The following is a 25,849-nucleotide window of genomic DNA, read 5'->3' as shown; positions in this document are numbered from 1 at the left end:
TCTGTTCACCACACTCTGTGTGAACACCAGACACTCACCAATAAAGTAATAATTATTTCGCACTCTATTTATGGTTCCTTGAGGTAAGCACCCAGGGACGAGGGAGTCCGCCAGCTCCGAAAGCTCCCTGCCCTTCTTGGTTGGCACTGTCTGGGGGCCCAGTGGAACATTCCACTATTTCACGGTTTCTTCTTGATCCCCTTGGCTAGAACAAGTGGGGAATGCTCCCCAGGAGGCTAAATCCCACCTCCTGTTTGACCGGGCACAGAGCCGGGCAGAGTCAGACATGCCAACCCAGACCTGCTAACCCAACTTTATGATGACAGTGGCAGGACAAAAGCAAAATGCCCTACACGTTCCCCCCTCTTTTTCTGGGGGTGGGGCAAAGTAGATTTCCCTGCTAAGGCCCACTTTTAAGTGGCTAACCTCTGTTGACCATAATGCGTGCGTGGCAAGTGCTCTGTGTGGCTGCCCCTGTGAGCAAGTGTGCTGTGCGACGTGGTAAATTAGTGTGTGACTGTGAGCAACACATGCATCCCATCCTTCTCTCCCAATGAACAGCGTTAGCTGGGAGGGTCTCTCCCTAGTTGGATAATTCTCCAGTCACGGCGCATTATTTTCGTATTGGGATTTCTTTTTTGTTGTCTACTCTCTGTGGTCAAATACCATTTACTATTATTATTTTAAAACCCTAATTTGGCTACATTTCCCTCTCCGCCTTCCTTTCCTAAGACTTCCACCATCCTCACCTTCTTGAAACAAGAGAATGGAAGTGATAAATAGAAGTTGAGTCCATAAAGAAAAACAACATTTCAAGCCTTCTACAGTTTTTTAAATGACGTTGTGAGAGAAACACATGGCCCGAGGATTATTAATGTGTCATCTGGACTCGCATTATCAGTCAGCAAGAAGTTAAAAAGTGACTTTAACTTGATTCAGCATGAGTGTTTTTCTTTAAAAGGTTTTCCTACAGTTTTGATTATTACATTGTCCACTTTTTTTTTAAACTCCTAAGTCTTAGTTTCAAAGGTTGCCTTTTTTTCTTAGGAGAAACAGTAAAATAGCTAAGAGATTGGACAGGTAGTCTGCTCATCATTTCTAGGATAATAGTCTAATCACAATGGTTCCTGTTGTTTTTGTTTTTTCTTACAATACAATAGCAGGATGGAGCTAATGCAGTTTCCAAAAGCCACAATGACATACATCTCCTGTCTTATCTTTTTAACGTATTCACAGTATTTTTGGATAGAATTGCATCATTGTAATTTTTTTTTTTTTAGTTTTGGAATCCCTGTGTGAATATATTATTGTAATAGTATAGCACTTGACATGTATTATTAAAAAGTGCTTATACTTCCCAATCCCAGTTCAAAAGAGTGGTAGAAAGCTTAAAGTGAGAATTCATTTTTCTCCCCCTTTGGATAGATGGAGTGTTGTAGATGCTTGGGGGAAAAAACCCACTGCATTAGATCTGATCTAGATCCGAACAGATCTGGAAGATACTCTATGTCTGCTTTTGGTATAGAACTTACTCAAGTCAATAAAATCATATTGAACTGTGAGTTCAGGGTAAGAGCCATGGCCTCTATTTATGTCCTATGAGACAAACTGTTGGAACAGGACAAGGATAAAATACCATTGTTTCTATTGTGGGCTACCTTCTCCACACTCCATTTCAGTGATATGCTGGGTATGAGATCTGTCAACAGATGCTGGTAACACATGATGACGTCTGTAGCGTTTTAATGGATGTGGTGCCTAATTATATCCACAGTTCAGAGAGTCTCATAGGCTGGGGTAATCCTTGCTCTCTGGTGTGGAATTCCTTGCTACAGAAGGACTTAGTGAAAGTATAGTGCTTTTTTTTTTTCTTTGATGATGATTTTTGAAATTTTGGTAAAATACATGTAACAAAAGATTTACCATCTTAACCATTTTTAGGTGTGCAGTTCATTGGCGTTAAGTACATGCACGTTGCTGTGTTATGCAAACAATCTCCAGAACTCTTTTCATCTTGCACAACTAAACTCTGTATACCCATTAAAGAGTAACTTTATATTCTCCCCTCTCCCCAGGCCCTGGCAACCACCATGCTACTTTCTGTCTCTGTGAATTTGACTCCTCTAGGGACTTCATATAAGTGAAATCCTACAGTATTTGTCCTTTTGTGTCTGGCTTACTTCACTTAGCATAATGTTTTCAAGGTCCATCCATGTATAGCCTGGGTCCGAATTCCCTTCCGTTTTAAGGCTGAGTGATATTCCACCGTGTGTACGTACCACATTTTGTTTATCTCTTTATCCGTACATGGACACTTGGGTTGCTTTTGTCTATTGTGAATAATGTTGGTGTAAGTATGGGTGTACAAATACCTTTTCATGACCCTGCTTTCAATTTTTTTGATTTCATACTCAGAAATGAAATTTCTGAGTCATCTGGTAACTCCAGTTTTCAGTTTCTTGAGGAAGTGTAGTGCTTTTTCCAAAAGGAGGCAATTCAGAAGACATTGAACTTAGCATAAGTATGTACAGGCGTTTCAAAGTGCTCCCCTTGTCTTTCAGAGGTGTTTAGTCAACAGGGGTAGGGATATTTATGTTCATGTAAATTAGGCTGTCTTCAGTGGACTTTTGAAACTTCTAGAACTTTGGTATTTAGAAGCAAGCTCCTCTTGGAACCGAGGAAACATTCAAGCTTCAGTTCAGCTGAAGCCTAATCAGGAGGTGACTTGTCGGAACAGCAATGCTGAGTATGTGAGCTATCTCTGTGGGCACGGGGCGCTGTCCTTCCCCGCTCTGGGAGGCTAGCACAGGCCTTTTAAGGAAATGACTGTGTGTTTTGAGACATAAAGGGTCCTTACATCCTTAATTTGTATATGGCTAGATGATCGATACACTTTTTTACCCGTTGTTGGGAGAATAAGAGAGTGGTTCGTTTAGTCCCCATTTGGAGTTCTCACTGGTTTTAACCATTCCTGGAGAAAGTCAAGTTCTGCCTAGCCATCATTGGGATGGACCGATTCACCATTCACCTCAGAGTACCTCCCGTTCATCCTGTCACCCAGGCTAAACTGTCGCCGAGTGGGGTCAGGCAGCGTGCAAGGGCATGTGTGGGAGCAGCTGCCCATAGGTCCAGGTCAAACAGAGAGCCGGGGAGCCTGAGGGTCGCCCCTTCCCGTGTTCTGTGGACAGCAGCTGCTGATGAAGGGTGCAGAGTGAAGTCTCTTCTCCCCTGCGCCATGACATCTGTCATTGTGTGAGTTTTCTCTGGGAGAAAAAGCACTACGTGTTTCCACAAGGTGAATAGTTTTGGAAGAGCGCGTGAACTTGTTCAGATTCGTGAAACCCAGAGGAATCTCAGCACTCCCTGGTACTCTCTAACCATGGTCGAGTCACTAAAGCTTCGAGGGTCCGTTTATGTAGAAAGGAAAGACAGTGGTACCTTTCTCACCGCATCTAACCATGGTCGAGTCACTAAAGCTTCGAGGGTCCGTTTATGTAGAAAGGAAAGACAGTGGTACCTTTCTCACCGCATCGTGTTTTCCAGGATCAAATGGTTAAACTCATTTATGTGGGAGGGCTCCATACACTCTAAATGTTCAGATGTTATCCTCGTGCAGCAACTATTTTTATTAGCTGGGGAAATAGTAGTCAGCTCCACACCTGGACCGGGGAGGGATGATGGAGCACGAGTTTGTTCCTTAGTGACTTTGCTGTGTTGTTTCGTGTGTGTGGTAACATATACATCACGTAAAATTTTCCATTCTAACCATTCTTAGGCGTACGATTCAGTGACACTAATATATTCACAATATCGTGCGATCACCACTATCCTTCTTCTCAACTTTTCCATTGCCTCAAACTGAAACTCCGTGTCCATTCAAACACTAACTTCCCATCATCCTGAGGTCCTTGTAAAGAGAGGATTTGCACACTTGAACACTTAGAATAATACATGGCTTAATATTAAGTGCCAGGTGCTTGTTGTGTAAAGAACAGAAGTTATAAGTCAAATTGGGAAAGCTATCGGGGGTGAGAACAATGAGGAAGTAGCTTGTGAGCTAGTAGAACTCAGGCCAGACCTTAATGTGAGTAGAGAGGAGAGGAAAGTTGTATTCCTGGCTGGAAAAATGGAGTGAAGAGACTGTTGTGTTTCGGGGGGGAGGGTGATAAGTGGGATGTCACCATAATAAGTGTTTATGTCACCCTTTAGTGCTGTGAAAGCACCCTCACCCCCTTTCTTTCTCAGGCCCCCCTCACCACTGTCTGATAAAGGGCTGAGGGGACAAGCTCAGAGAGGGAGAGTCTAAAGGGAGGAAGTAGCCAAGGTGGCCGGGCTAGGACGCCCAGCTCTGTGTTCTTGGAGATGTCTGCTGCTTGTGATGCGCTTGAGGGAGCATGAGGAGGGGAGAGGCTGCGCTGAAGCGCATGGTGCAGATTGGGATGCAGAGAGAAGAGAGAGCAGCCAGGTTTAGGGGATGGGGGTGAGGGTGGAGCCCTGCAGGTGTTGGAGCTCCAGAGGGCCGTGCTGAAAGAAGCAGACTGCAGAACGAATTGGATGCCTGGGACCTGAGGCTGGGAGACCCGGGCAGGAGCCCAAGATAGGACCCACTGGGCAGAGTGGTGAGGATTAGAACCAGGGGCTGGTAGGCGCAATGGTGAGGAAGGCGTCAATTTGAGAGTGGTCAGGAGGGATTGTAAAAGTATTAGATGGCCCCGTGCTGTTCCACGGCAGGCTGCTGAATCAGTCCAGTTAAGTGGACGTGATCCTACCGTGAGAGCTCCTGGACTAGAAACTCAAGACGGTGGGGTTGATGAGAAAGGAGCAAAGTGATGAGGAGAGTCTCTTTACCCGCGGGGAGAGAGAAAGTGATGCATTTATGGGATATGTCATCCAGCGCAGGGGGGCGCACTCCAGGGCGGAGGGGAGGGCGGTGTGTCCCTGTGGCCACTGCTGGAAGGGAGGGATGGAGCTCCAAGGAGGCTTCAATGTCCAGGGAAGGATGTTGGTGGGTAGGTGTGGAAAGGCAGAATCTGGTAGGAGCCCGAAGCAACCTCTGCCCCCGGAGGGACTATTGTTCTCAATGCACTTGGTTTGCTGTAGATGATCACAGATGCACGGGTCCTGTCGTGAGCCAGAAAAGTCACTCTTTGTCTTCGGACCCTCCCCAAGGCGCCTCCCCCTTCAGCCAAGTTCACCGCAGAACAAACTTGAACTCCAAAGAAGATTCTCCAAGAGTGTGGGAGGACAAATCCAAGTCTTAGCAGGGAAGCATAGTTAACGCGGCTTCAGAACGCTGTGAGCACGCGCTGCAGTCAGTTGCTGCAGGGAGACACCTACGGAAAAGGCGCAGGACCCGCGTGGGAGGGGGAGCCGCCGTGATGAGCAGAGGAGTTGGTACGGAATACGTTGGAGGACAGTCAGAATTGTACCGCTGTTTCCCTGGGAACGGTACTAATTCTTCCAGAAAGAACAGAAAGTAAAGATTAGGGGGAACGTTTGCTAACTGCCGTGCTAGACAAATTCCAAAGGCAGGAGAATCTTGAGTGCAAGGAATTGGTCTTTCTAACGGAGTCTGAGGAACACTTTTTATACAAACAAGGTATCTGAGCACAGGCAGGCATGCGGGGGGCACACACACCCCTCCTCCTCCACACAGTTTTCCATGCCAGAAACCACAAGGTGTTTTGAGCAGCAACCCTACTGAAGAGCAAGATATAAATGGGGCACAGGCATGGTCATTCATTCTTTTATTCGTTTGACATTTATTATGGGCCTACTAGGGGCCGGGGGTAGAGAATGGATTTGACACCACCTTAAGCCTTAAGGAGCATATATCCTGGTTCAAGAGACAGGAAGGTCAGTGCAAAGCTTGGAGGAGGGCCCCTCAATTCCACTAGGCTGGCGAAGGAAAGGAGAGGGTATTTCCAAAATGCTCCTCCCGCGTGGTTTGCTGTCTCGGTAGATGGAAACATCTTCCTCCCTGGCACCCAAGTAGGATCTTGGGAGTTATCCTTGGTGCCTCCCTCTGTCCCAACTCTGGTGGAGCCCACTTCTAAAGTCCTCTGGACCCTGCCCCTTCCTCCCGTTATGTGCTTTAAGGTCTTCAGAGTTTCCGTGTTTCCTGCCTGGATTAGGATGGTGGCCTCCTGCTTTGTCCCCCTTCTGTGGTTCATGCTTCTCTTCAGGCTTTCCTCCGTGATGCAGGCAGGAGTGATCTTTATGGCACACAAGGCTGGTCATGGTATTTCCTGCTTAAAGGCCCTCTGTGGTTCTTTATTGCCTTCAGAAGAGAGTTCAAGCTCCTGCAGTGGTCTGTGAGGCCAGGTCTGAGCTAGCCTCTGTTTGCTATTCCATTTTCCCCCCAACAGGTTCAAGGTCCAACCCACAGAGTGGCCCTCACCATGTTTGACTCACCTCTTTGCCTTATACCCAGCCTCGACCTCCTCCGTCCATTCTGGAGTCTCTCCTCCAGGAGCCTTCTAGAACATAGGTCACCTGGTGCTGTCATGGTCCCTCTCGAGGACTAGGAGCAGACGCTCTTCTCTGTTCCCTGGGCCCAGCATTGAGCCTAGACTCTACTCATTTGTGGAATGACAATATTATGAGTCCTGTTTCTGAAAAGCATTTAGTACAATTAAAAATTTTAAAGGTAATAATTAAGAAACTTTTTTTTTTTTTACAGTCTTTGTAACTCCTTGAGCTACATAAGTATAAACTCCAATTCATGCTTGTTCTGTAGTGGTTTTCCAAAAATGTTTTCTTGAAGTGTTTTTCTCAAGTCCTCAAAATGAATGGAGTTATCTGACTTAATTGTTATTCTAAAAGTGAGCCTTCAAAGACAAGCTGCTTAATTTTAAAAAAAATTGGAATTTTGAGATTTTTGGAATTAAAAATTCATACATGCAGATTTATTTAAATTATAATATGTCAGCATATTAATGAACAAAATTTCTGGTCACCTAAGTTTGATTTGAAATGACTGTTTTTTTCCCAGATTAAAAATCTTTAACTGCTTAATAAAGAAAAATTATATTAATGATTCACAGAAGTATAAATTTAAATTGTGATTTTTCAGTGTGGAGTTCCCTTAAAAAGTTAGAAATTGAGCTACCCTGTGACCCAGCCATTGCACTACTGGGTATTTACCCCAAAGATACAAAGGTAGTGAAGACAAGGGCCATATGCACCCCAGTGTTCATAGCAGCACTGTCCACAATAGCTAAATTGTGCCCTTCAACAGATGACTGGATTAAGAAGATGTGGTCCATATATACAATGAAATATTACTCAGCCATCAGAAAGAATGATTTCACAACATTTGCAGCAACATGGACGGCACTGGAGGAGATAATGCTAAGTGAAATAAGTCAAGCAGAGAAAGACAACTATCATATGGTTTCACTCATTTATGGAACATAAGAAATAGCAGGAAGATCGGTAGGAGAAGGAAGGGAAGAATGAAGGGGGGGTAATCAGAAGGGGGAATGAACCATGAGAGACTGTGAACTCTGGGAAACAAACTGAGGGCTTCAGAGGGGAGGGGGTGGGAGAATGGGATAGGCTGGTGATGGGTAGTAAGGAGGGCACGTGTTGCATGGTGCACTGGGTGTTATACGCAAACAATGAATCATGGAACACGACATCAAAAACTAATGATGTAGTGTATGGTGACTAACGTGACATAATAAAAATTATTATTAAATGTGTGGTTTTTGTATACAAAATATGGCAAAACAGTTTTTTTTTTTTTTTTTTGGAAAACATGCTGCACTTCACAGTAGTAGAATTAAAAATAAAGAATAGACATGGGTGATTTGGAAAGTGTGTGTGTTCCTGGAAAGGAGTCAACCTGAGTGCCAAGTCCAAGACTAAGAAGTTAGCATGACTCTGAGTTGTCTTGCTTTGTTTTTGCAAGGAGGTAAAGGTGTTAGTTATAATCCCTACGAATAATTATACATTGAAAATAGATTCTTAGTAGTAGTATCTGTGACAACCTTTTCACTAAAAGACATGCAATCTTGGGAAAAAAAACTCTCCTTTTTTAGTGATTGTGAGGACCAAATGGACAAGTAGGTGAACATGAGGTTGTTTGGGGGAAATGAGAACTGTATTTAGTATGAACCTGTGATTGAGTCTTAGGTAGACAGTTATATTGAGATTGGCAAATCAAGAAGTCCCATCTTTTAGAGTCGTAAGGAAGGAGTCTTTATTTCATGATAGTCAAATAGGATGTGAAAATAATAATCATTTAGAAGTTAGGTAATGTCCGTGGTCTTTATTAGAATTTTGAGGAGTTTTATATTACATTGAACCATGTGAAACTCTCAACATTGGCCATTTTTACCTCCAAAAATTGTGGTTTCTTACGTTCAACCCAATAAAACTATGCTATTCTATGTCCCACTATGTTTGAGATCCTTGACCAATACCAGTGAGAGAGCCAAACCATACAACTGAATTCTGATCATTGCTAGCCTTATCTGTAACGCCTTTGGTGTTCATTTAGGAAAGGAAGGGGGTCGTTGGATTTTGTACTAGTTAAAAATGTGAGGTTTGGATTGAGGGCTTGATATGCAATGGAAATACCAAGAAGAAAGGTCGAGCTGGAGGTTCAGGCATAGAAGCTGTCTGCTCCTACGCAGTTGAAACTATGGGGAGGGGAGCGTGGAAGAAGGTCTAACAGGACAGGACTTCGCAGGAAGCAGTGTTATTACCTGCGCACGGATGCATTGCTTCTCTGCGTGAAGATGTGCGTGCCTCAGGCAACTTGGGAGCACCCGATGTGTTGAGATGTCTTTGATTTTCTTCCTGCAGAAATCTCACCTTGGAATTCCACTGGAGCTTTGCCAGTCTGAATCTGGCATTTGAAGTGGTGTAGCTGCTGGAAGAGAAACCCAGGGATTTGGCTCCGGGGAATGGGCTATCTCTCAGCCGATGTGATAAGTCATGCTTTCAAAGGCAGTGAAAAGCTGCGAGAAATTATTTATGGTGGTGTGCTCAGGTCTGGGGCATAAAACCCTTCTGCGGTTGAAATGGCCAGTGATAGGCTTTCTTGAGGAAGACAATATGGAAAATTCGTAAGGGTTACTGAGAACAGAATTTGTTTCATCGTACCCTAAGTGTAGAATTTAATTCCAAGATAGGTTTCCTTTTTTTCCCTATTTTATTTATAAAATTAAGGAAATGAAACAAATTATTGCCCTCATTTAGATGTTTTGTTTTAAGGTTTTTAGAAAAAATGATTGGTATTTTGGGTGTTGGAGAGCATCAGTCATGGAAATGATAGAAGACATACACAGAATTGTAATCAGTCGAGAGATTCCCACAGAGGGTAATATTTTTCTGTTTTGAGACAAACACATTTGAGGGGAGGCAAGGGTGAGAGTGAGCTTGGGCTGTGATGTGGGGGAGAGAGACATTAGTTGGAAAAATGCAAACCATGCGTTTTATATCTTGCAAACTATAATTTCTGTTCTGTTATTGGAATTTTATTAAACAGGAGGTGGCTGATTATTTTATTGCATATTTTGATCTCTTTTGTTAAATTCTAAAACAGAAGGATACTTAAAAAACTTCTTTTCGGTATAACACCAAAACGAAAAAAATTCCAACAGGACAGTAAAAGTGATATTTTACTAAGTGAATTTTTGCTAGCGGATTAAGAAAAAGAGGGGGAGGGGGTTTGGCATGTTATTCTTAGCATCCCAAACTATTCACTGTGATGGGGCAGAGCAGCTATTTATTGAGAATTACCAGGCACTGTTTTAAGCATAGATGCTGTTTTATTCACTCTTCACAACAAGTCTTGAGAGCTGAGTAGTATTATCCTCCTTTTTTAGCCGGGGAGGTTAAGGAATTTGTCTCGTTGAGGGCGGGGAAGGGTAGCTGGCACAGAATTCTAAACTACAAAGATGGGGCTCTCTCTCAAGGGGAACTTCATAAATGTGGGGGGACTCATATTCTATTGCGTCCTCTGGCCCACAAGTGGCAGAGCTGAATTTTGGAGCCATGTTCCTTAACCCTGAAGGCCGTGCTTTTCACTACTAAACATTTTCTGGTTTTAGTCGTTGTTTTCTGCTCAGACTTAGAACCTACAACTCAGAGCAGAAGCGCAGGATTCAGTGTTCCTAATTTCTCACTTACCCTCACCAGCTGCCTTTGTGGGAGAGTACGTGCGTGTGCGTTTTTCGTTCCTAAATGGTACACTGGGGGCATCCGATGACATGAGAGAACCCAAGTCGGAGGTTTTCTGTAGGTCAGGCTGTAGCAGTTGGTGTGCTCAACAGAAATGCCAAGGGAGGAGAAAAGGGACCGCAGGAAAAGCTAACTAAACGTCTCAACGGAGTTGAGTAGGACGTGCCATTAGGGGCGTACCTTTGGGATTAACTGCTGGTCTGGGTGACCCAGCTCCAAAAGAAGCCAGAGTTAGGGTGCCTGCGTCCTTGAGTCAACTCTCTGTGGGAAGCAGCAAATGAGACTCCAGGAGGCAAGAGCACAGGTTAGAGTTCGCCTCCTGCAGCCGTGATGTGTTAGCGGACAGCAGCGTTCTCTGAGGTTTGGGGTCACAGAGATTCAGCCTAAACACTGACGCGGCAGTACCAAGGACTCTCTCTACTTTAAAAAAATTCCCGCTTTTCTTTTCTTTAACTTCCTATGACGGAAAGTTTCAGACATAACCCAGGAGCCGAGAGAATATAGAACACAGTGAATCCTTCGGAACCCAGCTGGCCAAGGAAAACCCAAGTTTCATGGACAGGGAATGTCCGATTCGCTCCTGCCCCAGGTTTAGCGAGGTGTAATTGACAAATAATAAGTTGTATCTATTTCAAGCGTACAGAATGTTTTGATACGTGCGTACATTGTGGAGTAGCCACCAGGGGTGTCCACTTCTAAGAGGAAAAACACAGTTTTTCCACAATTTTGGAAGAAATCAGGATGAAGCACAGGATAAAGTGTGCGAAACGCTTTGGGCAGAGGCAAAGCCCCTTCACATCCTGTGAAAACGTGAATGGTTCACTGCTGGGACTTCGTGCCCATTATAAAGTCAGTACTGATAGGGTATCTCTCTCCTCCTGCTGCAAACTGATCTGATAAAATGACCCTATAACCTCTTTCGGGGTTATTGGTCTAGTTCTCTCTCCATTCCTATGACCACTGCTGTTACTGCTTTGGAGGGAGAGCTTGGATTTGAGACAGGAGGTGGGAAAAATGTCTGAGGATGCTGAATTTGATACTCGTACATCTTCGTTTCCTCCACCACCCCCAGAGTACAGCCGGAGGAAGGAGAGAACAGACATTTAAAGGGTTCTTGGGGAAAGGTTATTTTTAGGGGCGGTCTTGCCAAGACTGCTTCCGGGGATTTTATTTAGACACAGATCGGGCCCCTGCCTGCTTACATGGGTGCATTTCTAGGGTAGCCCTGGAAGTGGTGGGGGGGCCACATGCACGCTGCAGCTCCAGGCCATCTCATTCCTTGCAAAAATTCTTTTGTTTATTTTATATTCCCCCCAGCTTTATTGAGATATAATTGTCATACAACATTATGTAGATTTAAGGTGTGCACTGTTGTTCATTTCTCAGGACCTCTGTTCTTTGTGAAAGGATATGAGGAGGTGGGGTGAGAGGTGGTGACCGTGCGTCCAGGCTGGCCCAGGGTGGTCCCAGTTGTGGCTGGAAATTAGAAACTGTCTCTGGGGCGCCTGGGTGGCACAGCAGTTAAGCGTCTGCCTTCGGCTCAGGGCGTGATCCCGGGGTTCTGGGTTCGAGCCCCACATCAGGCTCCTCCGCTATGAGCCTGTTTCTTCCTCTCCCACTCCCCCTGCTTGTGTTCCCTCTCTCGCTGGCTGTCTCTATCTCTGTTAAATAAATAAATAAAACCTTAAAAAAAAAGAAAAAAGAAACCGTGTCTCCTTCTACTCGCAGAAGTAGTCCAGTTTAGACACTAACTCTGTGATTACTCTGTTCTGAGGACATACCCATGTTGAGCTCAGAGAATGGTAAAATAATGTTGAGACCCAAATAATTTATATATAGGATAGTAATTCCTTTTCTCAAAGTACTTGCCTATTTCTGAACTTTAAAAAATGCAGATATTGGTGAAGTGAGATTTCTTATACTTCGGCAGATTTAAATACCAGAGTCTAGTTAGTAATTTCTGAATCTCTTAATTCACAAATCCTTTAGAAGACCAAGCTTGCAGGGAGCTGTGGGAGTGAGCCCTGTGTGTGGAGGGACATGGGGCCACCAACCCCGTGGGTGGGCCAGGTTCCCCTCTGAAATGCATGCTGCCATATGCTTTTGGTATGTGATGTGCTATCTATATGGCTTTATAAGTACTGTATAGACTTCTCCTTCAGATGGTTTGATATTAACATGTGCTGTGCTTCAAGCACGCTTATTTTGCATGTCTGAAAAATGAAGGGTTAACGTTATTTAAATACATGGACCAGTCACCAAAGTCAAATCTCTGGCTTTGTTCTTCAGGCAGTTTAAGTGTGTGTGTGTGTGTATATATATATATATATATTTTTTTTTTTTCCGTGTGTGTGTTCAGACCCTTGAAAATCTGGGAGTGAAATGGTGATAAATATATTTACTGTGCGATAAATTCATGTTTACTGTAAAGATTGCCCTTGTTTCTATACTCAGACACAGGTGGGGCCGTCACGGTCGGAGTCCTTTAAGGACTTGGTAAGGAAGCAGGAAAAAGCCTGTCAGAAATACCTGGTGTGTGACAGTGGGTTCTATTGCCGTCACTGGTATCTGGGTAACTGGATATTACGGACTCCAGAGGACTTCTATTCTGCGGTCCTGGAACTTGGACAGTGTGTACCTTCTCCATTAGGGTTTTGAAATGCGATGTCGAAATCGGGATTTTAATGTGAAACTTCAAAAGATCCCTAAGCAGCACTTCATTGATTAACTTCAGAAATCTAGGGTTGCTTAATTATATACAATTTAAGTAGTTTTTCTTTTTTCAGGGAGAAATGTGTTGGATTAATGAAGTAAAACTGGCTAACATAATTACAGATAACCACGAAGACCAAAGAATTTAGACTAACAAATTGTATAGACTTTCCCGAGTTACTTTTTTAAGATACATTTTACATCCGTCATACACATTCCTTACGGAAAATATGGATAAGAAAATGTTAAAAGTCACAATCCATAGAAGTCTTGTGTTAACATCTGGCCATATTGTCTACTATAGTATGGAAGCATACGTTTATTCATTTTATACTATAATATGTAATTATCTGAGTTGTCTCAGGACACGAAGACTTCATTCTATATCTTTGTGACTGCTCTCCACTCAGCACGAGGCCTAGGGAAGAACTTTGTGGAGGAGGAAATCTCAGCCCGGCTTCCTCCCATGTGGAGTGAGCAGGAACTTTGGGAATGCCCAGCTTCCCTGTTTTTACCCCTTCTGTGAACCAGTTTTCCCATATGGAGAGGAACCCTGTAGACGTACCTGGCAGGGGCTATTCCTGATTTAGAACCGTGCTCTGGTCCAAAATACCAGTGCAGAGAGTGTGGTGTAGTACAGGGATCTGTTTCGTTCTACATGAATGCTTTAATCCCTCTGTGTAGGCAGCCATTTATTTGGGTCCCTGAAAATAGTAACGGTATGGTGAACTTGAATTAAAGAATATTTATTTTGCTGTCTGTGTCGTACAAGCTGCTTCCCCGGTTGCCGGGATGGGCCGAGGAGGGAAACATCAGTTTGCTTTTCTAAAGAAAAGCTTGACTTTCTCCTCAAGAAGAGAATAATCAACGTTGCTGTTGCCTAAAACCTAGCAACAGTTGGGTCTGCCCTGTCACAGAGCCACATCTTGCTCAGAACTACCCAGGCTCCAAGGGAACAAGTTATTTTGGGAAGCATAGCTCAGGATCAGTCGTATGTAGGGCTGTTTGTTGGGAGCCTGCAATGCTTGCTTACCAGAAAGTCCTCAAAGGAATTCTCCACGTGGCTTGTGCCAGCCTGGGGGAGGCAGGTGTGACCGCACAGAGCTCCCAGCCTGTGGTACGTCAGGCTCATGGCCTGCAGATTGCTCTGAGCTTGGAGGACCAAGCGCCCCGAGCTTTCATGGGGCTCTTTGAGCTTTGCACTTTTTTTTTTAAACCTTTTAGAACAAAAATGACTGAGACTTTGATTCTGAAGATATTTGATTTGGTTAGTTTAACATACGCTTCCAGCCCTGAAGTCGTTTGGGAAGAACCTACATATTTCTAACCTGCTCTTTTTTCCATATAACAGTTAAAATGGGGAGTTTCATCAAGGTCATTTGCGAAGTGTCCTTTAGAAGAGAGGATGCTAGAACTTTTTTTAAATAAAAGGTTTTTAAAATAAGCCTTACAAATTTCTATATAAAAATTTTGTTTCGAGAATTTTTTTAAAGATTCATCCATTTATTTGAGAGAGAGAGCAGCACGGGTGGGGGGAGGGACTGAGGGGGAGAAGCTTTAAGCAGACTCCCCGCTGAGCGCAGAGCCCCTTGGCTCCATCCCACGACCCAACCCATGAGATCATGACGGGAGCGGCCACCAAGAGTCAGACGTCCAACTGACCGAGCCACCCAGGCGCCCCTGTTTCAGGAGTTTTAAAACACCCCTTGGAATGAAAGTAGTGGTAGTTTGAGTGGCTGGTAACACTGAGAATCAGGGGCTCAGAGAAGTGTTCGATGTCCTCGCTGTGTTGTTTCACGTGCCTTGCCCACAGTAGAGACGAAGAGATGAGTAATTGCAGCTGAGAAGTCAGATTCAGGAGTGTGGGTAATAAGAACTCCTGTAAGGGGTGATAAAAATGTTTGTGGGAAATTTTCTTGAGCAGGGAGGAAATTAACAGATGGAAATACTTTAGCTTCTCGATAAATGTAAGATCTTTATGAAACAGAGAAAAGTGCTAAATAATTCAGCCCAAATCCAAGATCATTTATGGTGATTCATGTAAGAGGGAACATGGGGACACGCATTCGACTTTAAATGGAGGCTTTGACATAGAAGAGGAATCCAATAAGCCGAGACTTACGACAGTTGTCATTTTCACAGGACGGGGGAAGCAGGCTGTAACTTAAGACCAGCAGACGATAGACTTTCGTTAGTTCCACGTACCATTCCCGAGCATCGGTTACTGTTTGTCTTCACTGAAATCAGTAACATTTAGGTGGGAATAAGGACGACGTCAGCACATTCGAATGTTGACCTCCCTTTAGAGAAAAGGCCCTAAGGTATTAAAAGACAGTTCTTACATAAAGGTAAAAATCATGACTCTCACAAATATAAAAAATGAACCCATGCTAAAGATGTTATTTAACTCACCAGCCAAGGAAAAACTGGAGAGGAGTTATAAGCAGTTTTAAAAAATCCAAATAGGCACATTTATAGATTAGGAAGAGCAAAATGAATGTCCCTCTGGAGGCAGGACTGTCCCTGTGCTGAACAGAATGCAATCTCTAGGCAAGAGTTCCTTGCAGTGCTCTCCTTTACGACTTACGAGTTTTGGAATAGCCTAGAAGGCGTGCCGTACACAGTGAGCAGGTTTCCCACTGAAGCCCAGACTCCCGATATAAAGTAGCCTTACTAACGGTCGTGACACCTTTCCTAATTCCCTGACCTCAATTGTCCCGTCCTTTCTGGAAGTTACAGAGGACATTCCACGTACCAGGGAGGCCATACCTCAAGCCGGAATCAGTCTGCACTGGATTTGGCTTTGTTCAAAAACCTGAAAAGCGTTTGTTTTTTCTCCTGTTAGGAGCCTCAGAGCTTTTAGCGCCTTTCTTTATGTATTCTTAACAGCCCAGGACCTGAACGGTAGTCAGTCTTAGGAGCCTGGTGACTGACGCCTGAAACTCAGGGTTCAGAATTCCTGATGAGAACCAGACACGGAGAGAACTCTTCAAGTGCTGGGAGAGCCATCTCTAACCTACCCACTTAAAGAATCATCCATTAGCCTGATTCTATTCTTAGATGCCCTCAGCTGTGAGGTTGTCTTTTATTTTTCACAAGGGTTTTTTTTTTTTTTTTTTGGCAAGATTACAGAGTCTCTTTTAACATTTAAGGATTCTGTAGTTGAGTTTGACATGATAATAATTTTTAAAAACCTGGAACTTGAGCAGATACAGATTTTTTTTTAGCAGATACAGATTTTAAGCTCCTCAATCTTTTTTATATTTTCAAAAAAAAAAAATCTGATTGCTATCTTTTTTGCTCTGCCCCAGAAAGTCTGACACATCAGTTCCTATGCAACAAAGAGGTGCTGAGCGCCACTGTGTTCTGGGCACTGTGTGGAGCACAAGGCGAAGACCCCTGCTTACGTCTGTGTCACTGACACCAGCATTTTTAGGGTTGGCAGGTGGTGTCACGCAGCAGGTGTTTCTGACAGCATTGTTTCCCACCCTCCTACCGAGTCCTTACAGGACTCTGACGGTGGCAGCTCCCGTTGAGTTGTTCCTGGGCTCTCCTGCCCCACAATTTGAGATTGTTAGGTACCCTAGCTTTGGGTGGAAAGAGACCCCGAGCCCCGCATGCTGGCAGAACTTGTTGGGCGTGAATCAATGGCAGAAGGCTGCCTCTTTTTTTCCCCTCTTACTTTGTCTCGGAGTAATTAAATTTGTACTTCTGAGAATCCCTGGAACTCAAGTGAAAAGCAGTATTTTAGGGGCTCCTGGGTGACGCAGTCGGTTAAGCGTCTGACTCTTGATTTCAGCTCAGGTCATGATGTCAGGACCGAGGGATCGAGCCCCGAGTCTGGCTGTGTGCACCGAACGGAGTCTGCTTGTCCGTCTCCCTCTCCTCCACCCCTGCCTCTCTCAATCTCTCTCTCTCTCAAATAAATAAACAAATAAAATCTTTTTAAAAAAAGCAGTATTGTGGCTTATTTATGACTGAAACTGTCACCGTTGAAAGTATCGAGGCTTTGAATGGGTACGAGATCTCTGTGTGTGGACACAGGTATGCCTGCTGGTGACAGAAAGGTGAGCAAGACAGGATCAGAGGCTGCTGTGGTCATTTTGTTTTTTCGACTCATAATATGTACGCTTTCAGGCCTGTGAGCGCCTGAGAAACCAGTTGTGGGCCTGCCATTTGCAGTGGAATGTACTGGGATTTGCTTTTTTTACAAGAGTTAGTTTTGAGGCTCTCTATACTTAGTGTATTCTGAACCAAGTCCTGATTCAAGCCCTTTATATTTATGGTCTTGTGGAAATAAGTTTTTTAAAAAACGTGGGGACAAAATATATTTGCTGCCATGGGCGAAAACTAATGCTTTGAACACCTTGTTTCTTGAAGTTAAGAAATGCTTATGATGCTCTTTGTTCTCTGAACAGTGGTGTGAGTACTTGGGGGAAATCAGGACAGACAGACGAAGACCTGGCATCTTTCTGGATTCGTGGATCCCAGACCTTCTTCTCTCCTTTTTCTGTCTGAACAGAGCAACAGTTTATGAAATGTGCAGGGCAACAGCATGTCGGTGCTTAGTTTTCGGAGGTGGAATATCTCTCGTGCTCAAGTAGCCTTCAGTCGTGACTGTCGGCTCTCTATTTTTTTCTGTGCAATGGTTTAATTCCCTTTTAATTTAAACCCCGGAGCACCTCAGGTTCCTTTGAATTGCCACCACCGACTGCTGTTCTTTTGTGTTTCTGTCGCATCTGTATTTGCGAAGTAGTTCGCATTCTCTTTCCTTCATCTATTCACGGTCAACTCGTTGACGGAGGTGCACGGCGCACTCCCTGGGGAAACAACAAGTCACAGGCGAGAGAGGCTGACTTGCCCACACCAGACACTCAGTGGGTCACAGAGCCAGGAGTCAGACTTGAGGACCGCTGTGTTTCAGGGGGTGCTAAGCTGAGCGGTCACCTGCTGTGCGACCTAGCAGGAGCTTGGCGACTCAGCAGAGATTTGTGGGCAGAGAACAAAAGGGCTGCCCACCATGTAGTTAGATGCCTGGTTACGCAACTCAGGAGAACGCGGGGCTCCAGATGGACTTCCAAGACGTCTTATAATTGTCGTAACACATGCAGGACCCTGACGCTTTCATGCTTACGGACTTCTCTCTCTGGTTGAATTTTTAAAATGTCGCGTGAGTAGTCGAAAGTTCCCCTGGGCACTTGGCAAGCTTGAAGGTTTGGAATTTTTTCCAGATCAGATGATGAGGCTGACCCGTCATCACCGTGAGTGACTTCTGGGTCCAGAGAACTTCCTTAAAGGTTTTACAACACGGTTACGTGTCTGAATATTTAAATTTAAGGCCATGCTGCTATGGCCTCATTGTATGGACCACACAGTGCGTGTCCTCACCTGGCGTGTAGACCGGGGTCTCTTGGCTGAGGGGATTGTGAAGCTTTGTAGTGGACAAGAAAGTTCTGCCAGCCGCGTGGGGCAGGAATTTCTGCTGTCTCTGCAGTGGGCTCCCTGCTCTTGGTGAGGGCAGTGTCTCCTTTTTAAACACGAAAGCGGAAATCACACTTAGTTCAGAGGAACCACTCTGACCTCCTCTCCGGCTTTAACCAGAGAGTTTAGAGATGGGTGCAGCTGTCTGGAGGCTCCCCACCTCCTTGCTTTTCCAATATTTCAAAAAACCCAGGAAAGTGATTAGAAGGAATTTTGCCAGATTGGGAGTCTATGAGGTGGAAAATAATACACCCTTAAAGTGGTTACTGTAAATAGAAAAATAAATGGAGCATTTTTAGAAAATCAACTTACAGCGCAGAGTGGTTTCTGCTAGCTGTACGTGAGGGTGTTCAGAACCAACGTGATAGGTAGTGCTGGCCGGCCAGCTTTTGTAGTTCTTCTCCTCCTGATAACCTTTTGAACTGTTTCATAGAGTTGATCATAACAAATATTATGCCCCCCTTTTTTTCTGTGGTGGGAAAGTGTCAGGACTTGAAGGACAAATAATTGCATGGTGTCAGAGTCAGAAATAGAATCTGAGTTCTGAGCCAGGACTGCAGGCTGGACCGGGCTCGGCCTCCTCCTCCCCGTCCCCCTCTCGGGGGGTCCACTCATCCCACCCCACGGGATGCAGGCCAGGATCCACATGGCGAGCCTCCTGATGCCTTCACTCACTGAGGAAAGCAAGCTATAGGGGATCTCAAAATCACAGAACACTTTGAAGGTGCCCCAGACAGTTTTGCACCCAACACACAATGCTGCGTTCTAATTGGTGGGCTTGAAAGCCGAGAGCTTCTTCACGCCTTCCTACCCCCCGAGCTTCATGCTGTGCGCTCTGCCCGAAAGTCCCGGCCCTCAGCAGGCCCCATTCTCTTCCTTTCAGAAAAAACCCGCGAGCTTTTCTGAGTAGCCGTTTTGGGAAATGGGATCTGAAATTAGTATTTTACGTCATTATTATCAGAGGAAAAGCTCATTTATGGAACATAAGAAGTAGGAAGATTGGTAAGAGAAGAAAGGGAAGAAGAAAGGGGGGATGAACCATGAGAGACTATGGACTCTGAGAAACAAACTGAGGGCCTCAGAGGGGAGGGGGGTGGGGGAATGGGATAGACTGGTGATGGGTAGTAAGGAGGGCACGTATTGCATGGTGCACTGGGTGTTATAAGCAACTAATGATTATCATCGAACTTTACATCAGAAACCAGGGATGTACTGTATGGTGACTAACATAATAAAAAATATTATTACAGATAAAAAAAATAAAAGGAAATTTATAGAGGTCTTGCCGTATTTTTGGTTTGAAGAAAATAGAATAGTAAGTTGAACACCTCATCTTAGAGGAGGCAGACCCGGCTTAGAAACTTCTTGCTGAAAGGATTAATAATTATCTGATAGCATGAAATGAACTTGTGTTCAGACAACTGTGTCAGACTCAAGATTGATTTTTCGTTTGTCTTTATCTGGGTAATAATCTCTTCCAGGTAGAGATATGAACTTGTGTTACGTGGATAATGACCGTTAGTAATCATTTTGATTAAAAGACCTTTTCTCGCTTCTCTCCGCGGAAAAGTCTACCATGTAGGCTGTTCTGTCTATAGGCTTAGTTAACTTGAAAGCAAATGCAAATGTACATCATTCAGTAACAGGCTTATCTCAACAAGTTAGTATAGACAGTACTTTTTTTGCCATTAAGCATGCTGTGCTGAGTGTTGTAGAATTTAACTTTGAGAAAGACAATAGGCTTACTATTGGACTAGGGACTTTGCCAGTAAGTTCTTCAGGAAAGAAGGAATGGCCTCACCTGCTGGTGAACAGGACTAACACTTCTTGCTAACGATACTCCCGGGAAACTCCTTCCACTGGTAGGTGTTTGCCACCGCCATGTTTTGGGTGTTGAGGAACGTTTTGGGGGCCTCTCGATTATGTTCAGAAATATAACGGAGGAGGGACTGAGGATAGTTGGAGTATCCTTCAGACTCCCTGCATGAAAACATAATACTGTGAGCCATGGGAACACAGCCTTAACCTCTGGGCCCTTCTCCTTTGCACCCTATTGCTTGCCGAGATTTTGTGCTATGGCCAAGGTGGGCCTATAGGGGCCCAGAGACCCGTCTGCGCCCATAGGACCAGCCATCCTGGCCAGTGCCTCACGCGTTGTGATTCCTCACATTTTAGGAAAAGATGCTGATATTTGCTCCTGTTGTCTGAGGAATATATGTGTGGAGACAGTGCCTTCCACTCCCTCTCCATCTTTTCTCCATGTGTCTTGAACACCCTTTCCCTTCGTTTTCTCGTGAGCTTCTTTGGAAGGTGATAAGAACTACAGATATCAGCCTTTCTCTTCTGGAGATACACATCTTCCTTAACTGACCTTGGGGTTATACCTGGATAACCCCATGGTGAGGTCAAAAACACAGTCATTGCACGGATCCTACTGAACGTCATAGCCCAGCCCAGCCGACCTTAACCGTGCTCAGAACATTTACGTTAGGCTACAGCTGGGCAAGAGCATCCAACGCAAAGCCTGTTTTATAATGAAGTCTTGACTGTCTCATGATTGAATATTGTACCCAAAATGAAAACCAAAAGGCCTGCGTACGGGTGCAGAATGTTGGTGTAAGTGTGTTGGTTGTTGACCTTGGGATCCCGTGGCTGCCTAGGAGCTGCTGCCCCCACCCAGCATCCCAGGAGAGGATTGTACCACGCAGCTTAGCCTGGGAAAAGATAAACATTCCAAATTCTAAGTATGGTCTCTACTGAATGCGAATGGCTTTCACACCACTGTGCAGTCCAACCATGGTAAGTCAGGAACACCTGAGGGTGGGTCCGTGGTATCCCATCTTGGTTCTCTTTGTATGGCTCTGAGAGGTTGTTATATGGGACTATTTTTGAGCTGCAGAAAGCACTGGGTTTTATCCCTCGGTGCAGAGGAGCAGGGAATGAGATGGTTTCCCAGGAGAGAGGTAGAGGAAGCAGGAGAGGGGGTTGGAGGACCTCTCGTGACCGAGCAGCTCCTGGGTTGACACTGTGGCCTTTTTCCTTGGTGGCCGTGTCTGGTTCATAGAGCACCATTTCCCTTAAGAAAGGACATCTGGCTTGTTTGTCTGGTTTGACCCAAGGAGCCTGCCTCTGAAACCATGTGGACCTGCCTCCCTGCCACGAGAGTCCTCCAAGGTTTAGTTCCCATGGACTTTAAGGATGCGCGTTGCTCTTGAGTAGCAAGACCAGCCACAAAGAAGCCTTCAGGTAAATGTGTGGGGTTTTGCTCTTGCTGTCATGGCTTGTCTCCTCCACAATCAGCAGGCTTTTCACAGAAACCCGGGAGGACTGGAAATGCATAAGAACAGTGTCTATAAGCCATGGTAATTAAAACTGTAAATAGAATGAAAATGAAACATTCTAACTAAGCTTAAAATTCTTTTTCAGAGCGCACTGGCCTCTTTGCAAAGTTACTATCCCAGAGCCGTGGGGGTCCTTTTCACATTTAAGTTGGTTAGTCCCCGCCTGGATTGGCTCTTAGGACTGCTCGTTAAAGACAGGGACACTTCATGGGACTTAGCGAAATAAATTGACCTTTTGATTGGATTCATTCTCCGGATTTGCACAAAGGAATAATTACCTATGGTAAATTACCTTCATCGTGTGTGTACCTATAAAGAGGTGGTATCAGACAGACTTCCCCAGTGTTTCATAGCGGGGTCCGGAAGCTCGCGGCTTTGGGGTTGTATTCAGAAGTGTTTCTGACACTTTGATTATGGAGGGACTTAGGTAACATGGTAACAAGATAAGGTAATTTGCAGCAGCGGTTGTTGCTCCTTTTTAAGAAGAATCTAAAGGCAACTCTATAAATAATTTATATCATTGTATTTTTCTGTCAATTCCATTTTTTAACAATCACAACCTGTTCTCTTGCACCTTTTCCAAAAGGTTAGGTATACGATTAGTCTCAGTATTGTCAGTTAAAAAAAACAACAAAACCCAAACATGTTTGAAGGCATTTTGCTTGCTGAAACGGGACCTAGGATGTGTTTTACTGAAAGGTGGCTGTCTGGAAACAACCTAAATGTCCGTGCACAGGGAGCTGGTGACATAAAGTATGGCTTGTGCCCTACAGTGGAATATGTGGCCATAAAAAGGAGTGATCTGTACTGATATGGAATGACTGCTAGGTTGTGCTGAGTAAAAAAAAAAAAAAAAAAAAATGCAGGTGCAGAACAATGTCTATAGTCAGACATGGGTTAAAGGACAAAATAAAAAGGTGTGTGCATCTGTGTGCTTACACATGCATCAAAGATCCTTGAGATACATGCAAAACTGAAGGTTTGTTCCCTCTGGGGAACGAAACTGGGTGCCCAGGAACAGGCAGAGAGGGACGCTTTCCACTTTCTCCCCTCTTTGTGGCACTTGAATGTTGAGCCAGGGAAATGCATCGCCTATTTGAAAAGTCAATAGATCGGTTTAATGTTGAAATAAATAAATGATAGATTCTTCGTAACAGTCTTAGCTTCAAACTCCAAAGTGTGGTTATCGAGAGCAGCACTGTCCTGTCGAGCTTTCGGTGATGCTGGAATGCTCAGTGTGGGCGCCGTCCAGCTCCACGTCCACCAGCCACACGCGGCTTTGGAGCACTTGAAAGGTGACATATGCAACCGAGGAACTCAAGTTCTTAATTTCCTTTCATTTTTTAAATTTACACTTAAGTAGCCACCGTGGCTGGGTTGCCTTACCGACTGGGGATAGTTCCAGAGTATATGGTTTCCAGTATCTCTTCTGTTTTGAGCTCACTGAAGTTTAGAGGTGTTTTAGGAGGAATAATTATTCCTTTAAGCTCTCAGGGTAAAATGAATTATTGTAAGTCCAAGAAAATGCCTGCCTTCTCTTTTTTGCCCTCGAACTTAATGCCATTGCATATTTGTTGAAATAAGTGACTGTCAGATTTGCAGATCTTCTTTATTACCCAGGGAGATCGTTTTTATGGAAACAGTATCTTCCTGTGGTCTCGCGTGGAAGCTGTGTATGTTTTGGGGTTCATCTTCTCTTCTGTCACGCAGACCCTATTGCGTGCCTACCCCCAGAGTGACGTGCCAGGCACTTTGTTCTTGAGCCCCACAGCTGTTGTGACACAAGGGGACGGTTTGCATTCCTAGCCAGCAGCTGCCAGAAGGGCTTCTAAAATGGTTTTGGCAGGAAATAGTGCACAAGTGGAAACCAAGTTAAAAGCAGCTTGAAAAACAAACAGAATGACTTTGGATGCCACTTACTATATAGTCCGTCTTTCCACTGAAGATTGTCTTCGTGATTTGTGAACGTGGCTACACTCTGACCCCGTCCGTGGCCAGGCTGCATCTAATTGTCTTTGAAATCCAGGGTCTAGCCCAGGGCCTGGCATACGCCAGGAGGAGGTCATTATTTCTATTATTATCATCATTATTTTTAATGATCGACTATACTGCAAATTTGTTTAATTGATTTAGTTACTAGCTTACCACTGTTGTGCATTCAGGATAAACTAAGATGTAGATAATTAGTGGTTTTGGGTCCCTCCTCTCTTCTATCTACGACACAATACTGCCCACCCTCTGCTCTAGAGGAAGATATTATGAACATTATCTAAACATTATTTCTTCATCCTTTCTGCAAGCAAGGTTACTTTTGTTGCATGCAGGGAATGAGCACGCTCTCATTTAGTCTGAATCTCCTACAAAGTAGGAGACATAGGTGTGAACATGGTACCTTTTGAAGCTGAAGTCACACATCCCTCAGGCTGTTATATCAAATAAATTATTTTTTTTTTTTTGGTCCCTAAAGGGGAAACTACTAAAATCTTACTTCAGGCCTGAAGTCATTCATTCCACCAAATTCTGTCTGCTTGCTTTAGGAGGCCCCAGGAGCTCCAGCCTCTTGGACTCCCCAGAGCGTGTAGGATGTCGGGTGTTGTCTGCATGCAGGGGGGCTGACTGCTGCAGGGCTGTGGAAAGCAGTGCTCTGTTCTCGTTGCAGACCTTCACTGCATGGTGTAATTCCCACCTAAGGAAAGCTGGCACCCAGATTGAGAACATCGAGGAAGACTTCAGGAATGGCCTTAAGCTCATGCTGCTTTTGGAAGTCATCTCAGGTTGGTGTTAGACGTTGCATAGGTGTCCTACCCCACCCCGCGCGTCTGTGCGTAAGCTCTAGCTTGCATCTATTTAGAGATGACTGCATTGGAAGTTCCCTTCAAACCTGGCTGGGCCAGAACATGGTATTACTGGCAGAGAACACCTTTCCAAAGAGCAGTCTGCCTGGAGTTATTGTTCTGCTCTGAAAAAGGAGTAAATTCTGTTTAAAATTGACGTATTAAAATAATGTTTTCACCATCCGCCTTGAAACAAAATGAGAGAAGAAAAAGTGACACTTATGCGACTCCCCACCACGCTCCCCTCTCTTCTCTAAGCCCAGCGAGTGCGTCTCCCAGACACGGTGTTCCATGCAGAAAGCCAAGGACATGTTGGCATAACTCTGAAAACATGAGCTCAGATCCCAGAGGGGTTATGTTTTTCCCTGAATTTCAGTTGGCTGTTTTAGACTTTGGATGCGAGAAGGGATCACCCTTGAAGAAGTGTGAGTGGGAGAACGATAGCAGGTCTGCCCTGATCCATATATCTTTATAATCAGGTGTCTGCAATGAGCCCTGGCAGCCACCGCTGTGATTTGGACCAGGCTATCCTGACTTCCTCTAATAGCTAGTCAGCAACTCCAAAGCTGGATACCAACCAGCCTTTCTCTGTACTCCTTTGTCAGTTGGCCGGTAGACCAAACCGGACTCTCCCAGCAGATCTGAAAAACATATGGCTCCACCCTGGTCCATTGGTCTCGAAAGTGATTTTGGTTCATGGTTCCCCCGTACTGTGGTTTACAGACACCAGAGACCCATCAGAAACAGTCACATAACTATTTCCGTTTACGGAAACATGGACTCGGAATTTTGGCATCTCAATTCTGTGTGATTACTTTCTCTGTGTCTACGCTGTTGTTTCTTCATCCACAGGGGAAAGGCTGCCCAAACCTGACCGAGGAAAAATGCGGTTCCACAAAATTGCTAATGTCAACAAGGCCTTGGATTACATAGCCAGCAAAGGCGTGAAACTGGTGTCCATTGGGGCTGAAGGTAGGGTTGACCCCGCCTGCTGCTCTGACCTCCCAGCGGAGGGTGGGTGGGCCTGCACCTGGACGGGCTCCTCCCACTGCCCTCCCACCACTTACGGTGCTTGCTTCATGTCAGGGTGTCCGGTAGGCTCTGGGGTACAGAGATGAGAGCAAAGGTACCATGAATGGCAAACCAGGCTCTAGGATTATTTGTAAAGAATAGAGTCAAATATAATGCCATCTTCTTCAACATGATTATCGGGCTGAGAAAGAGCTTAACCTTCCCGGTGACTCTTAAGAACGAATTAATAGGAGGCAAGCGTCCTCTTCATTCTCT

General features: G+C 44.7%; 1 protein-coding gene and 1 long non-coding RNA gene across 4 annotated transcripts in view; one reads left to right on the top strand and one right to left on the bottom strand.

The window, feature by feature from the left end:
- Positions 1-25,849, top strand: part of ACTN2 (actinin alpha 2) — a 63,082-nt gene that overhangs the window by 861 nt on the left and 36,372 nt on the right. The window contains exons 2-3 of the mRNA XM_045802331.2: positions 24,388-24,502; positions 25,415-25,534. Of these exons, the coding sequence (XP_045658287.1) occupies positions 24,388-24,502; positions 25,415-25,534 (235 nt within the window). The remainder of the gene's footprint in view (positions 1-24,387; positions 24,503-25,414; positions 25,535-25,849) is intronic.
- On the bottom strand, positions 14,410-16,190 carry LOC123795523 (uncharacterized). Of its 3 annotated transcripts, none has more exons than XR_015724886.1 (3): positions 15,662-16,190; positions 15,029-15,222; positions 14,410-14,785 (listed from the first exon to the last, which is right to left on the bottom strand). It is a non-coding gene; the product is annotated as an uncharacterized LOC123795523 (long non-coding RNA). The 3 variants fall into 3 exon arrangements; XR_015724887.1 differs by having other exon boundaries at positions 15,676-16,190; XR_006780530.2 differs by lacking the exon at positions 15,662-16,190 and adding an exon at positions 15,319-15,445.

Source organism: Ursus americanus, chromosome 6, assembly GCF_024610735.1.
Source record: "Ursus americanus isolate L20-20 chromosome 6, mUrsAme1.1.p, whole genome shotgun sequence".
Classification (NCBI taxonomy): Eukaryota; Metazoa; Chordata; class Mammalia; order Carnivora; family Ursidae; genus Ursus; species Ursus americanus.
This window is presented reverse-complemented; position numbering and strand designations above follow the sequence as displayed.